Below are 18,036 nucleotides of genomic sequence, written 5' to 3'. Positions count from 1 at the left end.
CCATTTTCTGCCATAGTTGGGCAAAGGGCTCTGCCAGCCACTGCCTGCTGTCGAACCAGATTAATTCATTCATTTATTGCATCTATATATACCAGCTTTCCTCCAAGAACCAAAAGGTGGCATGCACATTCACACTTCAATGCCATAAAGCAATATCCAGTCATAATTGACCTGGGAGTAACAAGCTACACAAGCAGCTTGCCCTTGCCATCTAAAGCCTGAAAACGAAACAAATGTAGGCGGCATACGGATATGCTAATGACATTGAACTGATCAACATAAGGCTGTTCCTTGCTCAGCAGCCAATCAGCTTGCAAAACATTTCTTATATTTAGTGCATTCCGAAAGCATTACATGTTCCAGATAGGCCAATGGCTTGGGTCCAGGGATCAGCTGGTTTTATGGCCTAGACTTTGCCCCCTCTTGGCGTCTGTAGCTATCATATGGCTTCTTTGGAGCTTCAGGAAGAAAATGTTCGGGGAACAGTTCTGAAGCCCTTCCCATGGTCTCAGCTTCTAACCAGCTCTTCCTCCTGTATCAAAGTAAGGGATCTGTGAACTTATTTAATTGAATACTTAGTTAGCAAGGGGGAGGTTGCTTGGGCCGCAATCCTAGGCACACTTACTTGAGTGTAAATTCTGGTTGGGCTTACTTCTCAGGAAGCATGCAAATTGCACATGTACAAGTGGGTCACATCTCTCAATGGGACCTGAGGTATGATGTGGGGAGGGTATAGAGGGGAATTATTTCTGAAGCAGGTGACTTCTAAGACGGTCTTCTTCGCCATCCTGGTCCACCTCCAGGTTTTTTGGGCTACTTAGGGTGGGAGCAATAGTTCAGGACACCTGGAATGCTGTAGATTAGGCAGAAATGGTGGCAAGGTTTCAATACTTCCTGAAGATTCACTTATTTAAACAAGATTTCCCTTGCTCATAAGATTAATAACACTGCTCTGTTTTATTATTTCTTGAAATTTAATTTAATGTTTTAGTGATGGATTCTCTGTTTTTGCTGATGTATTTCTTTGTATTTTTTATTATAACTTTGTGTATGTGTATACTTTTGCCTATAATTTTCTTTTATGGGCTTCCTGTGTTTTAAGTAGACCACTTAGGGATTTTGTTTATCAAGCAGTATTTAAAGACTGGGAGCATCTTCTTCATAGTTTCCGGACGTCAAAAGTGTTTTGCAGTCTCTGCCACTGAAAAGAGACAAACAACAGAGCTATTATTAATAATGGCATGTCCTTCACCTTAAGCTCCTAGGATATGTTGCTTAGTGCTGCCATATGTCCTGACATTTTGAAAGAACTGCCAGAAAACAGCTCAATGACTTTCGAGTCCCAATTGTCACTTTTTGAAATACAGTGGATACTCGGGCTGCGAATGTGATCCATGCGGGATGCACGTTCGCAACCCGCAGCGGTGCGTCTGCTCACGCGCGGGTTGCGATTCGGCACTTCTGCACATGCGCAAAGCGTGATTTAGCACTACTGTGCATGCGCGACTGCTGAAACCTGGAAGTAACCCATTCCAGTGCTTTTGGGTTTCGGCGGTCTGTATCCCGAAAAAAACACGACCTGAAGTGTCTAAAACCCGAGGCATGACTGTATGGCAACCCTAGTGTTGCTGCATTAAAACACAATATTAAAAACAACTTAAAACAACTTAAAGTCATAAAAACAAGTTGGGTCTTAAAACACACATGCATACAATAGTGTTCTTGTATGCTGATGTCCTTGCATCTTGTTACTGGATGCTTAGCAACCCATGCTGAAAGATGGATATGTTGTCCTATTATAAAGGTAGCAGGCCAGGATAATTCAACACACTGAGTTAGGGAACAGCTTTCGTTCAAGGGTGAGCAACATGTCAGACGTTAAGGCCGCAACTCTGTGCACACTTACTTGGGAATAAGGCCCACTGAACAGGGTGGAATCTATACCTAGGGGTGCTATCATAGGACTGGCACTGTGGAAGTGTATTTGAGCAAGGGATCCATGCATGTTTGATTGATCCATAATAAAGTTCAGTGGTCCATGTGCTTGCTCACAAATGACACACAGCTCAAAATATACTTAGGGTAGACTAGAATTTAATTTTCAGTTCTGTAACCAAGTCCCTTCACTGCTGTTCCTCCTCTGCAGCAGGGGAAGGCAGGTAGGCAATGTGCCCTCCAGGTGTTGTTGGACTCCAAATCCTGCTACCTCTAGCCAGCATGGCCAATGGGCAGGGAATGTGGGAGTTGCTATCCAGCAATATTTGGAAGGTGCTGTGTTGCCTACCTCAGCACTACAGCGATGGGAGTTTTTTCTGGGAGATAGAGAAATGTTTTTTCCCACCCAGTGCATAGTTAAACATTCAAATTTAAATCATCATCATTATCCATGAAATTTGCTCCAAAAGGAGGCAGTGATGGCTACTAACCTAGATGGCTTTAAAAGAGAAAATTCATGGAGGAGAGAGCGACTGATGGCAACTAGCCATAATTGCTATGTTTTGCCTCCACATTATTATTATTATTATTATTATTAATTATTTATACCCTGCCCATCTGGCTTGGTTTCCCTAGCCACTCTGGGCAGCTCCCAACAGAATATTAAAAACACTATTAAACATCAATCATTAAAAACTTCCCTAAACAGGGTTGCCTTGAGGTGTCTTCTAAAATCAGATAGTTGTTCATTTCTTTGACATCTGATGGGAAAGGGTTCCACAGGGTGGGTGTCACTACTGAGAAGGCCCTCTGCCTGGTTCCCTGTAACATCACTTCTCGCAGTGAGGGAACCACCAGAAGGCCCCTGGAGCTGAACAATGGGGGTGGAGATGCTCCTTCAGGTATACTGGGCCGAGGCCATTTAGTGCTTTAAAGGGCACCAACACTTTGAATTGTGCTCAGAAACGCACAGGGAGCCAATGTAGGTCTTTCAGGACCGGTATTATATGGTCTCAACGGCCACTCCCAGTCACAGGTCTCGCTGCCGCCTTCTGAATTATTTGTAGTTTCCGGGTCACCTTTAAAGGTAGAGCACATTGCAGTAGTCCAAGTGGGAGATAACTAGAGCATGCACCACTCTGGCAAGACAGTCCACGGGCAGGTAGGGTCTCATCCTGCGTACCAGATGGAGCTGATAAACAGCTGCCCTGGACTGACCTGCGGCTCCATGGACAGCTGTGAGTCCAGAATGACTCCCAGGCTGTGCACCTGTTCCTTCAGGGGCACAGTTACCCCATTCAGGACCAGGGAGTCCTCCACACCTGCCCGTCCCCTGTCCCCCCAAAACAGAACTTCTGTCTTGTCAGGATTCAACCTCAATCCATTAGCCACCATCCATCCTCCAGCTGCCTCCAGACACTCAAACAGGACCTTCATCACCTTCACTGGTTCCGATTTGAAAGGGAGGTAGAGTTGGGTGTCATCCACATACTAATGAACTACCCAGCCCAAACCCCCCAATGATCTCTCCCAGTGGCTTCTTATAGATGTTTAAAAGCATAGGGGAGAGGACAGAACCCTGAGGCACCCACAAGTGAGAGCCCAGGGATCTGAACACTCATCCCCCAACACCACTTTCTGGACACAGCCCTGGAGGAAGGAGCAGAACCACTGTATCCAGAACATGCACTCAGAAAACTGGGTCTTCCCAATAGGATGCCTGGTGTAAGCTTCCTAAAAATCACTGCAACCCTCCCCATCCCTGTTGATGTGTGTGCAGCATCTAATCTTGGGTTTTCTTCTTTTAATAGACTTGCAGCAGTTACCTTTTAATTGAATATCTTTATTATTTACAAAAAATTACACTGGTCAAATACAAATAAAATAACACAATTTTTTCCCTCTTTCAGCCATCTGGCCAGAGACCTAATGCTGACTCATGCTCATTTATACACTGACCCTTGTTGATCACATGCCCTTTATAAAGGCTCCTGTTGCTGGGTAGATTTTTCTGTTGCCTAGCAACCTGTTCAAGACCAATTCTCAAGTTCTTTCTAGAATATTCCAACATCCCTGCCCATATGACCTGGGTTGCTGTGTGTAAGAGAAACCTGGTGGACAAGCAGCAGCTAAGACAGGCCCATCTGCTTCATCCAACCAAGTCTCTGTTACACATGCCAAGTCAAGTCCTCCATCCACAATCAAGTTGTGGATGATAGCTGTCTTGTGAATCATTGACCTGGCATTGCACAGCAGCACCTTAAGATCATGTGGGTCTCCCTTACTGATTCCAGTATCCTTCTGGTCAAGATCAGACCTGGAGGCAGGGATAGTCTTCAAACGACGACTAAACCTGCCTCCTCAGTAATGACATGGTCTGGTCTTAGCGTGACTCCTTCTCCTGCCCATGATCTCTGAAATCAGATGTCCCAGTGCATCCCCCCGCCACGATGGAACCTGCCCCAGACATTCTGTTGGCTGGGGCCCACACCCAGGCAGCCCTGACCCCCTCTCCTTCAAAACAAAATACAAACTATACAATAAAACAGTAGAAACTTTTTTTTTTTTTTAAGCATTTATGCTACAACTAAACTAGTCCCCAGCCCCAACTACCGTAGATTCTGGCGTATAAGACGACTTTTTAACCCTGGAAAATCCTCTAAAAAGTCGGGGGTCGTCTTATACGCTGGGTATGGGTTTGCTGGGCAGCGGCAGCGGGCTCCATGCCGGGAGGACGCCGCCCAGTGATGCTAAGCCGGCTTCGCTGGGCAGCTTCCTCCCAGCGCGGCACGCCACCCGCCACCCGCCACCCACGGATGCTGCATATTAGGCAACTGGGCGTATAAGTCGACCCCTTAAATTGGCAATTTGGGGAGTCGTCTTATACGCCCTGTCGCCTAATATGCCGGAATCTACAGTAAACGTTTATCCCACCCACAACAGAGCAAAAAAACCCAAAACAAAACCCCAAAACATTTAAAACGCCAAAGATTTAAAACTATTTAATAACATTGCAAAGCATTTTCAGTGGCAGCAATGTCCCAGTGGCCTCTCAGGAGCCTTTTAGCTGTTCTGTGTAAGTGTGGTCCCCGTCCCCTAGGCCAGGTGGAAACGGGCCTTGCAGCAGGGAGCAGGTCTTCCTTCCAGCACTCACGTCAGCTTCTGAATACCAGTTGCTGGAAATCACCAGCGGGGAGAGTGCCCTTTGGGGCACCTGGCCTGTGGGAAGAGGATGCTGGACTAGATGGGTCACTGTCTTGATCCAGGTGGTCTCTTCTTAGATTCTTGTGGGCTTAGGTGCTTCTGTGTTTAATCAGAAGCCTTCTAAGCAAAGTGAGTAATGAAAACAGTAAGTTTCTTACTTGCAAGGCTTCCAATGAAGTGGAGAGACAAATGACCTTGGAAACATCTGGCAGTTGTTATCTGACTCCAACTTATTTGGGATCATTTCAGAGGAGGAAATATATTCTTATCACAGCAGAATGATTTGGCCTCTAATTTGTTCCTTCACCGTGGGGTTTGTTTATTTATTTGGAGCATTTGTACCCTGCTCTTCATCCAAAATGGCTCCTGAAGTGGTTTGCATACAGTCAAAACAAGACAATTCCCACCCGAGGGCTTACAGTCTAAAAGAGCAGCACATACAAGGGGAAAGGGATGGGGGGGCGAGAGAGAGAAACTGGACAATGATTACACATTAAAAATCATTTTCAAATCCATAGGACCACTCAGGTCCTCCTCAGAGTGGAAGTCATTGGCCCATAGAGTCCAGCATCCTATTTTCACAATGGCCAAACATTTAGGATTCACGCACAGGGGCCACTGCACCTGGCTCAACAACTGAAGAAAGCTCAACAACTTTGGCTAAAAAGGTGGCTGGTAGTCTCCTACATAAAAATAAATAACAGCAGGTTAACTTCAAATGTACCTCTGGTCTTGTTGCCTGTATCAGTAACTAAAAATATGAAACCAGGCAACTGATGATTGTTGGGGGTTTTTAACCTTCATGCTATAGGCATGCAAACAAATGTTTTCGTTCCTTCCATATAATTATTTTTGCCAACAACAACAACAAAATTGTTAGCAGGCTTTAGTCATGTTTGGAATGGGCTACTGCTTTGAATTGGGCACTGAGAGTCTATCCCAGACTTCCCTAACTTGGTACCCTTCAGACGTTTTGGCAGGCTGATAAGTCCATCCAAAGGCAGGCAGAGCCAGAGTTTGGCTGCTGCCCAGGTGAAGGCCCCAACTTTGAAGCATTTAGAGCCTATCTGGGATCAAAGGAACCAAAGGGCTATGGGACACGTTGGTGATGGAACCTGGGAAGACAATACAGACTTTTTTTCCAGGTCCCCCATGAAGGGTGCTGGTGGTGAGTAGACTAGGAGACTGAAATCTGCATCCTAGCTGATACAATTAAAACAACCCCTGCTCCACCATCAAAGCGAAAGAGTCCTTGAAGCTGTATGTCATCTTGACATTATCTGGCACTTAATTAAATGGACAGTAGTGGGGTGGATTACATGCCGAGAACATCACCTTCTCTTCATTCCCCACAAACACCATCTGTTGGAAAATAAAACCTGCAGATTTATATGGCCTTGTACCGTCTCCTGCCTTTCTTTCTTACGGAAAGTCTGTCGCTTAGCAGCAGAGAACAGGAGTTGAATGTGCAAGGTTCTAGGTTTAATGCCCCAATGTTTCCAGGTGGGCTGAGAAACAGGCCATGTCAGAAAGCCTGCAGAGGGCTGTCCGTCAGCAAGGCCAGTACCAAACTGCTTGAACCTATGGCCTGACTCACTATAAGCCAGTGTCCTCTGTTCCTTCCTCACTCGTGCTAAGATTTTATTTTTATTTCCTCCCTTTTTGAAGATCTCGACACCTGAACTGACCTTCCAAGAGCTGATATGTTGTCCTGTAAACAAACATGGCACACTGCATTCCACCTCCACCTCCTTGTTCATGTCTTGGTTGAAGGTGCCACCAGAGTCTACTACCTGGGCATCCGTGAAGTGGACTGGAACTATGCTCCCTTGGGGAAGAACACCATCACAGGACAAAGCATAGCAAATGATATGTGAGCTTCATTTCTTGGTTTACTAGGTCCTGGCTTAATAACTTAGTTAACTCTAGCCACTTCAGAGTTTCATATATATAAAAAAAAGGAGGATAATACATTCTTGATATGTATCTGGTCTTGGTTGGTTTAATGGTTAATGCCATGTTACCTAAGAAACAGGAGAATTACCAAGCTTCAGTAGTGTAACATACAAAATACCAGGATGTGATTTAACCCATGACTCTTCAGATGCTGGATACAGTTTCCATCATCTCTGACCGTTGGCCATGCTGGCTGGGGCTGATGGGAGCTGGAGTCCAAGATGTCTGGAAGGTCCCAGGTTGAGAAAGGCTGGTCAAACCTATGTACCCAAATAACCTGAAGGTGATGGGAAATCAGTCATGTATTGCAGCAATAATGAGGCATCAGTAAGTTCTGCTCTGGTGGTTTATTGGCAATGCTGCCCCCCCCCCACATGCACAAGCAGAAATTTCTGTGTGTAGCACTGACGCCACTGCCATGACATTTAAGAGCTGAGGGGGACAATATCTTCTGTCCAATGTTTGCCAGCAGATTTAGTTTCCCTGCTTGAAAAGTGGGTGCTGAAACTCCAAATTCAAAACAGTAATAAATAATTGCATTTATTCAAAATCTGATTAAAACTATTCAATTTAATTATTTCAACAAAATTGACTAACTTGATCCAGTGATACCAGCTTTTCAAAGTCTGATAGACATTTAGGCTGCAACACCCCCTTGCCATCCCCATGCCCCTCAGGGAACCCCCATCCTGGTGTTGCTCACTTTGGGAGCCACTGGTCTAGCCCAAAAATAACCTTCCTGAAGCCATCTGTGAAAATATTAAAGGAGATTAACACCCCCCCCAAAAGCAATGTAATTCTGGATTTTTTTCAGTTCCCCTTTTTATACCGTATTTTTCACCCTATAGGGCGCACTGGCCCATAGGGCGCACCTCGTTTTTTGGGGGGGGATGAATAAAAAATATATATTTTTCCCCCCCCAGCCACGGGGCTGGGTCGGGGGAAGCCCAAGCTTCCCCCGACCCCACCCCCAGAACAGGCTGCTATCTGCAAGCCGTGCGAGCCCCGCAGCAACTCCCGCCGGGCTTGCAAGGCTTGTGGACACCTGCGCGAAGCACGGGGCGCCCTCTGGAGGGCGCCCCGTGCTTCGGGCTGCAGGCTGCTGCCCGCAAGCCTTGCGAGCCCGCGGGAACTCCCTCTGGGCTCGCAAGGCTTGCGGATAGCTTCCTGAAGCCTGGAGAGCGAGAGGGGTCGGTGCGCACCGACGCCTCTCGCTCTCCAGGCTTCAGCGAAAGCCTGCATTCGCCCCATAGGACGCACAGACATTTCCCCTTCATTTTTGGAGGGGAAAAGGTGCGTCCTATAGGGCGAAAAATACGGTATATAAAAAAATCAATTCAAGCATTTGCACAGCTGGTTCAAGGGGCACCCTGCTGGCTGGGGTTGATAGAAGTTGGGAGTCCAACATCTGGAAGTGTGAATGAGTTGTACATGTCCAACCACTCTTCAGGTACATGTATGTTTTAGACAACTTAGAGAATGGCTGCACTTCTGAACATTGGTATACAGGACTTTTGGCTGGTGTAGGTTGTTATGCAAGGGACAGAGAGAAATTGTTTCTACTAGAATTCAATTTTCTGTATCAGTAAAAGATACAAGAGATTGCCTTTCCCACGGGGGAGGGAGATGGTTTCACCTCTGTCCTCTCCCCACTTGTCTGGAATCATCATAAACTACCCCCCACCCTACCCTCTGCATCCAATACTCAAAATCTCCATAGTCTGACATTCATTCATTTTATTTGTATCCTGCTTTTGCGCGCGCGCGCGCACACACACACACACACACACACACACACACACAAACACCATGCTAAAAGTGGCTTGCAACAAAGAAACAGATGCATTTCGAACAAGCACTGCAAAAACCAATAATATAGCAAAACAACTGCAAATATAATAACATATCAAAAAAAACCAAATTCTAATACTATACATATAACAAGATTCCTTAAACAGCATGCATCACCCGAAGCATAACAAGGCAGCTTCACACTTTCACCTTAGTCCTAATAAACACCCCTCCCATGATGTTGCTCACAGCCCATCTCCTGCAGCAGTTTCCAAGGGCAAAGGGTGGGGTAGCTGGAAACACCCCTCCCAAGATGTTGCTGTGCACATTAATGGCTGTGCACCTCTCACCTTCAAATAGAGATAAAAAGCACGTCACTGCTTGGCTGGACTTAGGACTCCCACTGGTTGTTTTAACTTTGATAAAAGGGACGTGGGTGGCGCTGTGGTCTAAACCACTGAGCCTAGGGCTTGCCAGTCAGAAGGTTGGCGGTTCGAATCCCCATGACGGGGTGAGCTCCCGTTGCTTGGTCCCTGCTCCTGCCCACCTAGCAGTTAGAAAGCACGTCAAAGTGCAAGCAGATAAATAGGTACCACTCCGGCGTGAAGGTAAACAGTGTTTCCATGAGCTGGTCTGGTTCGCCAGAAGCGGCTTAGTCATGCCAGCCACATGACCCGGAAGCTGTCTGTGGATAAATGCCGGCTCCCTCAGCCAGCAAAGCGAGATGAGCGCCACAACCCCAGAGTCAGCCACGACTGGACTTAATGGTCAGCGGTCCCTTTACCTTTACCTAGTAACCTGCCAGAGCAGAATTCTTGCCAAAGGGTATGTGACTGCTAATCTGATGTAGTAAAGCACACCTGAGTTTCTTAAGCAGAACAAGAACATACTCAGGATTTATTAAACCAATGGTTTAGTTTCATTAATTGCACATTTATTTAAAACCCAATTAAAACTTTTTAGTTTGAGTGATTCAACAAAACTGATAAACTTGATCCAGTGATGCCAACTTTTCAAAGTTTGATAGCCATTTCTACCTCCATTGCCTCCCTGTCAGCTCCTTGTCTCTTAGTGTCTACTAGGAATCCCGCCCCCCCCCCACCCGAACAACGGGACCGAACAACGGGACCTCACCCCGTTACGGGGATTCGAACCACCGACCTCTGATCGGCAAGCCCTAGGCTCAGTGGTTTAACCCACAGCGCCACCCGCGTCCCAGGGCAAGATAAAATGACTAATAATAAACAAATAAAACACACATTTTCTTCTCTCTGCCTTGCCTTAAAAACAACCAGCTGTGCATACAAATAGCAGGAGAGATGTATCAGCACATATGAAAATTGCTACCAATATTGTCATTGTTGTTCCCCCTTCCTTTTCAGGATAGCCTCTAGCTTTCTCCAGCCTGCCGAGAACAGAATTGGCAGCATCTACAGGAAATCTGTGTATAAGCAATACTTAGATGAGACGTACACATCAGAAATACCCAAACCCTCCTGGCTGGGATTCCTTGGGCCCATCATACGAGCCGAAGTGGGTGACACCATCATTGTACACCTGAAGAATTTTGGAAGGCGACCATTCACCATTCACCCTCATGGTGTCTTCTACAAGAAGGACTCAGAAGGTAAATATTTTGATAAAGAGCTAAAATTGATATAAATTGAATGCATAATAATAAACAAGTTTCCTCTCACCTCTGCTTTTGTTGATGTTTCTACATGAGTTGGCATGTTGCATATGATGCTTTTATTTATCTATATATTTATTTATTGCATTTTTACTCCACCTTTTTTCCAGGGAGCTCAAGGTGTACACGGGATGCAATGACTGGCCCAAGGTGATCCAGTGAGCTTTTGGGCTGAGTGGGATTTGAGCTGTGGTCTCCTAAGTCCTAGTCAGACACTATAACCACTGGCTCTCTAATCCTTGGATGATTTAAAAGCAATTCATAGTGGGGTGTTAAGTTTGAGAGGCTGCTGTCAGAATGGAAGCTCTCAAAGTATACTGTTATAGGTTGGAGTGTTAATGCTGTGATGTGAGCCCCTCCATCCCATGCTCAGATTGTATATATGTGTAAATAAAAACAAATATCCTATCAACACAGTCTGTTTATTTTCATTCCAATGGAACTGAACCCTGGCTAAGTACTGGCACCCCTGCAGTCTCTTGAAACTCAGAAGTTGGGGTTGTGTGCAACAGTACTATCCATGGAAGATTAGGCTGCCAGTAGCTTCTAGCCATGATGGCTGTGCTCTGAATACCAGTTGCTGGAAATCGCCAAAGCGGAGGGTGCTCTTGCACTCGAATCCTGCTTGTGAGTTTCCCAGAAGAGGCGTCTGATCAGCCACTGTGAGAACAGGATGCTGGACCAAATGGGCCACTGGCCAGATCCAGCAGGCTCTTCTCAAGGCTAATGCAAATGTATTAAATGGAAATTGTACTGAATGGATACTGCAATTTCTCAATTTTTCCAGGATCCCTATATCCTGATGAGTCCTCTTCCCAAGACCTTAAGAAGGATGATGCCATCCCCCCAGGCAGGAACCACACATATACTTGGACTGTTCCTGAGGATCATGGCCCAACAGATGATGACCCAGCCTGTTTAACATGGATCTATCATTCTCATGTTGATGCAGCAAAAGACATTGCCACTGGCTTAATTGGGCCGCTGCTGATATGTAGAGAAGGTAAGGCTGCCCTTGGGAAAAGATTGCTTAGTTTCATAGCTTATTTTTGAAATTACCGTATTTTTCGCCCTATAGGACGCACCATCCCATAAGGCGCACCTAGTTTTTTGGGGGGGAAATAAAGGAAGAAAAATTATTTTTCCCCCAGGCGCGGGGCTGGGGCGGGGGAGGCCCGCCTGAGCTTCCCCCGACCCCAGCCCCCCAGGCTTCAGCACGCAGGCAACTCTCCGCAAGCAGCGGGAGCGCTCCCGCTGCTTGCTGAGAGGTCCGCGAAGCCTGGACGCGCTGAGCTCAGCGCACGCAGGCTTCAGCACGCAGGCAACTCTCCGCAAGCAGCGGGAGCGCTCCCGCTGCTTGCGGAGAGGTCCGCGAAGCCTGGAGAGCGAGAGGGGTCGGTGTGCACCGACCCCTCTCGCTCTCCAGGCTTCACCGAAAGCCTGCATTCGCCCCATAGGACGCACACACATTTCCCCTTCATTTTTGGAGGGGAAAAAGTGCGTCCTATAGGGCGAAAAATACGGTATATCACAAACAGTGCAATAGGCCACAAGTACCTTTCCTGAATTGTTCCTCAGTTCAGGTTTAAATTGACTGAAACAAGCTTCTAGACCATATTCAGCCTGGCAGTTTAAATGAAAGAAAGAGGTCAGGGGTTGTAACATGCCATTTGCAGAACTGGAAATGAAAGAAGCAAAGCCCATAGGCCTTGTTTTAGGATAAATATATATAATATGTTGCTTTATTTTCTTGTTTGGGTGTTATTGGTTTTTGAACTCATACAGAGGTGGCAAGATATCAGGGCTCGGCCACAGTTCCATTTGCCCTGCCACTTTCCTCCAGTTAGAGTGGCTATCACGCTGGCTCTCAACTGAATGTGATTTAAATGTATGAAGTGGATTTGCACTAAATGGTGGCACTTGCTGCCTGGAGGAGGGACGCTGCTCACCACTGTGTGAAGCCAGCCCCACAGTCCTTCGCCAGACTTGCTTTGAGAGCAGAAGTGTGTGTTCCCTCAGGGCTAAGAGAGGTGGGTTTTCTTGAAAGTAGGAAGAAATCCCAGCATGCTCCCCCTACAGCATCAGGCCTCCTGGCTCCTTCCATTCACTCCTATCTTCTCCCGGCCCAGGGACTCTGAAGAGCGTTTCTCAAAGGCGGCATGACGCGGACCTCGATTTCTTTCTGATGTTCAGCGTGGTTGATGAGAATGAGAGCTGGCACCTGGATCAAAACATTGCCTCCTTCTGCGGAGATCCAAGCACTGTTGATGAGGAAGACAAGGGATTCAGGGAGAGCAACAAGATGCATGGTGAGTGCAGTTGGGCAGGACCTTTTCTTGACCTCTGTTTATATCCAGGTAGGGACAGCTGTAACACACCCTCTCTGGATCAAATAAACTCAGAGATCATACAGAACAGAGATGTATTAACTTCAGGGCTGCCAAACACTGAAAGAATTATAACTGATTAAAATGACTGACTGACTGACTGACTGACTGACTGATGGATTGTCTTCCCTTCACCCTAAGTTCCCAAGGCATGTTACAACATTGAAACAACACTGAAAACAGTTTGAAACAACTTACAATCATAAAAATAAAGTGACTCCTAAAAAATATACGCCTCAGGTGTCAGATAAAGAGGTGTGTCTTCAGCATCCTCTGGAAGTTGTATAGTAAAGTGCCAGGGAGCCTCTGTGAGGAGGGAGTCCTGCAGCTTACAAGGCCCCCTCCCCCTGGGATACCCCTCCCCAAGCCTCTGAGAGTGGAGGAATGTGTTAGTCACGTCTCGTGACTTGACAGTAGGGAACACAATACAAGGGTGGTGTCAGGGAACTGACATCAGAACGAGAGGTGGAGGCAAGGCTCCACAGCGATGCAGGAGAGGGGACCAGCAGGGGGGAAGGAATTCAGCGTAACACAGGTAGAGAAGGGAGGGAAATGGAGGATTCGGAGAAAGGTCTCCAAGACCCTTCACTCGAGACTAGTGGGGAGAGCGCGGACACGCCTCTGCCTTCCCCTTACTTGCGCAGACAAGTTCCGCGCAGGGAAAGTAGGAGGAGACTTGGCGTCGAACAGCTCTTATGCTGTAAGAGGTTCAAGAAACGCCCACTGACGGATTCTGCAAGTGACTGACCGGCCACGGAGTGTGAGCTGTCAGCCAAAGCATGGTTGGCCAGGCAATCTAACCAAAACTGAAGGCAACTTACGCACAAGTAACCCCTTACAACCATTACAGATGGCAAGTGGGATCTCATCATCCTTAGCAACTGTATCTCGTCCACAGGTTTGCCACTGGAGCACCAGTGAATGAACATCATGTGGACAGGCCATTCTGATAACCTTCCACCCTAGCCTGTTCAGCCACAGCTTTCATTCTTTCACATGTACAACTAGCTCTCTCATATGGGTACTGCCATAGGGAAACTAATGCCTAATACTTTATGAAAGCAAATGTGAGTCTAGGAACGCTGTATTGGGAAACAACCCAACCCAAACCACTCAGTTATACAACTTCACAGGAGTTACACAACCATTGGCGAGTCACAATGTGCCTCCAAACTGCAAAACAGAAGGAAAATTAAGCAAATCTATTAATATTGGAGCATTACCAAAAAAAAAAAAAAAAAAAAAGTAGGCGGAAGGTATTTAAATTATGTACATATTAACAGGATACATTGAACCTGTGGACCTCTGTCTTTGCTTTATTCAAACCTCTGCTGTTCTTTGAAACCACCATTTTAAACTGCCCTTCTCTCACCCTGACTTTATGCAAATCCAGGATTGTGATGAGGCACTGTAAAGTCTTCAGTTGCACAGTAACAGCCTTACATTTTTATGAATATAGGATGCTACATATATGTACACCCACACACTGATACGAAACCCCATTTTCATGTTAACATCTTGATCTCTATTTCTGCAGCAATTAATGGTTACGTGTTTGGGAACCTCCCCAAGATGACCATGTGTGCTGGGGATCATGTGTCATGGCATCTTTTTGGGATGGGCAATGAGATTGATATCCACACCGTCTTCTTCCATGGACAGACCCTGATTGTCCGGGGCCACAGGACTGACGTGGCCAGCCTCTTCCCAGCCACTTTTGTGGCAGCAGAAATGATCCCTCGCCACATTGGAAAATGGCTGCTGAACTGCGCAGTCCATGATCACCTGCAAGGTAAGGCAGTCTCCCAGACTGAGTTCCCCTTGCAACTGTGATCACTAGTTCTTTGCTGAATTCCTTGCCCATGACAACAGAAAGTGGGTGAAATATACTCAGAGTCGAGTGTGAATTTCATGCTCTTTATTCAGCTCGTAGTAGCAATGATGAAACTTTCCCCAAAACTTCTAGCTATATATACATTATTTACATAATGGGCCCCGCATGATTGGCTAATTCTGGGCTGCTCCTGTAGGCCAATCAGGTTGTGGATTCACTTCATACAGAAGCCTGATTGGCTGTTCCTGCAGGCCAATCAGGTCGCTGATTCACTTCGACCTGGAGCTGGATTGGGTGGCTCCTGTGGACCAATCAGACCACTGCATTCTGGATCCTATTGTTCTAGGATTCAGCTCAGTACATAACATCAGGCATATGGCTGGCTGGATCAGTATTTTCTTTTTCACAGATGATGTAAATAGGCCAGCCATCCCTGGAATTCTCCAGATGTTTTCGGCTACAGTTCTCATCACCAGATAGCGATGGAGGCAGTGTTGTCCACCACCCTAGATGGCTTTTAAAGTGGATTGGACAAATTCATGGAGGAGGAGAGGGCTATTGATAGCTGATAGGCTGGCTATGCTCTGCCTCTGTGGTTGGAGGCAGTAAATGCTTATGAATACCAGTTGCTGGAAACTACAGGGAGAGAGAGGGCTCTTGTGCTTGAATCCTGCTTGCAGGCTTCCTGTAGACATCTGGCTGGCCACACTGAGAACAGGATGCTAGCCTAGGTGGGCCACTGGCCTGATCCAGCAGGCTTTTTTTTTTTTTTTTTACATTCTTAGACATAGGACTCCAGCTCAACTAGACTGTAGCCAGGGCTGAGACACCATATTAGCTTCTGCCCAACCATGTACTTCAGAACTCCTCTTCGAATTCCTGAACTGTGTAATGTGTAACCTGATCTAGGTTATGCCATGCAGTCGTTTTTGGGAATCATACCTTCAGGGACAATTGAGCGGAGAGGGCTCATCCATGCTTACCTTTCATTCTGTGTTTTCTGGGCACAGTTCCACTCTTTAAAGCGCCACGTCCAGGCACTTTTAAAAACTTTTTTACTTCTTTTGCCCTGGCATATTTCACAGTAAAACCCACCCTTTATCAGAGCGATTGGGTTTTCTGCAGATTTGCTGTTTGCTCTGATTCTTCTGTAAAGAGTGGGTTTTCCTGTGGAAAACGCAGGACAAAAAAAGGATGGGGGGACCTCGAATGCAGCACTTTAAAACATGGACCTTTATCTAGATAAGGTAAGTTTTAAGTGCTGTGTGGGTGTGGGAGCCAAAATAGGAATATATGTGTGCTGCCAGCAATCACTAAGGGTACAAGGATGGATTTTTCATACAGGACAAAGCATGAAAGCTGCATATCTCTTACTACATATGAACGAACTGAGAAAAATTGGTCTCTAATAACTATGATTAAGTTAATCTAGTACAAAAGAATATATGTAAACCAGCCTATGGTGGGAAAAATTAGTAATGTTTTGGAACAGTAAGTTTAATGGTAGTGTTCCACCTAATGCTTCTTTTGACCTGCTGTAACATTATGAGTACAGCATGTTTGCATCTTGCACAGGGGTCACGTTCCAGGGGTGGTGTGTATATGCAAAAATATGTATGCTCTAACCACCCCCTTGGAACGGCCCCTGCATGAACAATCTTACCTTCTAGAGCTGGTGCACCAAATGGACATTGCCCCACAAGCAAGGCAGGGAGCATTTAAGCTTTCTGCCTTGCTAACTGCGTTCTAGGAGGCTCTTCTGAGATCTTGTGGGTCCATCTGAGTTCCCACAAGGTCTCCCAAGAGTATCCCTGAGCCCAGCAGGCAAGTCTGAGAGGTTAGACACTTTTTCTGCACTAGGAAAGCACAGCTCAAAAGGTGCTTTTAAGCTCTCTTCCTTGTATGCATTTAATTTGCACAGTTTCAGCCAGCCTGGGTTCAACCTTTTAAGGATAAAATTGTGCATGTTGATCACTCTCAAGATGTGATCATACTGTGTTTCTTTATGCTTCTTCCCTTGTGTATATAGACTACAAAAAATGTTTTTTAAAGTGAAATAGAGTTTGGAAGTTGAATCTGTGGTGGGGAACAGGATCTGACTGTTGGGCTGCTCCTGGCCTCCCCTGCCTCCATCACTCCCAACCTGCAGGCTGTTTTGACAAGCAGGCCAGTCTGAGTGTGTTGTGCTCTGTTGTGCTTCCTACAGCTGGGATGGAGGCTCTCTATGAAGTCAGGAACTGCTCCTATCAGAATCCAGAGCCTGCCCTGAAAGGGAAACTTCGCAAATACTACATAGCGGCAAAGGAAGTTCAGTGGAATTACGGACCCTCAGGGTTAGACCTGGGCACTGGGGAAAGCCTGCTGCAGCCAAACAGGTAAGGGGGCTTTTATTTGTGGATTTCCTGCTCTGCTTGAGAATGCATTTACACAGTGCTGAAAGGGGGTCCCCATCACACAGGAGACTTTAACTTTTCAACAGAGTAGCTAAACCTGCACTTTTCAAGGCGCTACAGTGTGGCATGTTGCCCCAAGAAACGAAAATGTTTTTTGAACCAAGCTTCTTTGTAATGTGGTAGGTCAGGTTTTGAATTTGGGTACTCATACAGCAAATATATAGGACACGAGTGGCGCTGTGGTCTAAACCACAGAGCCTAGGGCTTGCCAATCAGGAGATCGGCAGTGCGAATCCCCGCGACGGGGTGAGCTCCCGTTGCTCGGTCCCTGCTCCTGCCAACCTAGCAGTTCGAAAGCATGTCAAGTGCAGGCGATAAATAGGTACTGCTCTGGCGGGAAGGTAAACAGCATTTCTGTGTGCTGCTCTGGTTCGCCAGAAGTGGCTTAGCCATGCTGACCACATGACCTGGAAGCTGTACGCCGGCTTCCTCAGCCTATAGAGCGAGATGAGCGCCACAACCCCAGAGTCGGCCACGACTGGACCTAATGGTCAGGGGTCCCCTTTACCTTTACAGCAAATATAAAGCAGCTTAAAAATGGTTAACCGTAGCAGCTGGTCCACCTGTGGTCTGTTTGATAACATGGCAGAAATTTGTCGGCTAGTCTGCCTCCCTCCTGCAATTAGAAATAGCAGCAAGTGGATAGATACCTCGGCTCCTTTGGGAGGAAGGGCAGGATAAAAGTCTAATAATAACTAAATAAAAATAATGGTGATAATACCCCAGACCCCTAATCATGGGAATTGTAGTCTTCTGCAGATCCCGAGAGCTCCCTGTCCCTTTCAA

The 18,036-nt window shown here is 46.5% G+C and overlaps 1 protein-coding gene across 2 annotated transcripts in view; it reads left to right on the top strand.

The window, feature by feature from the left end:
- Positions 1 to 435: 435 nt before the first annotated feature.
- HEPH (hephaestin) overlaps positions 436 to 18,036 on the top strand; it is a 53,057-nt gene continuing 35,456 nt past the window's right edge. For both annotated transcript variants that reach the window (XM_081848555.1, XM_081848554.1), the window contains exons 1-7: positions 436 to 542; positions 6,808 to 7,012; positions 10,269 to 10,513; positions 11,364 to 11,579; positions 12,706 to 12,885; positions 14,501 to 14,755; positions 17,004 to 17,172. In XM_081848555.1, the coding sequence (XP_081704681.1) occupies positions 6,843 to 7,012; positions 10,269 to 10,513; positions 11,364 to 11,579; positions 12,706 to 12,885; positions 14,501 to 14,755; positions 17,004 to 17,172 (1,235 nt within the window). In that variant the 5' untranslated portion in view covers positions 436 to 542; positions 6,808 to 6,842. The remainder of the gene's footprint in view (positions 543 to 6,807; positions 7,013 to 10,268; positions 10,514 to 11,363; positions 11,580 to 12,705; positions 12,886 to 14,500; positions 14,756 to 17,003; positions 17,173 to 18,036) is intronic.

Source organism: Podarcis erhardii, assembly GCF_964252035.2.
Source record: "Podarcis erhardii genome assembly, chromosome: Z".
Classification (NCBI taxonomy): Eukaryota; Metazoa; Chordata; class Lepidosauria; order Squamata; family Lacertidae; genus Podarcis; species Podarcis erhardii.
Note: the sequence above shows the minus strand (reverse complement) of the source record. Positions and strands in the feature narration are given on the sequence as shown.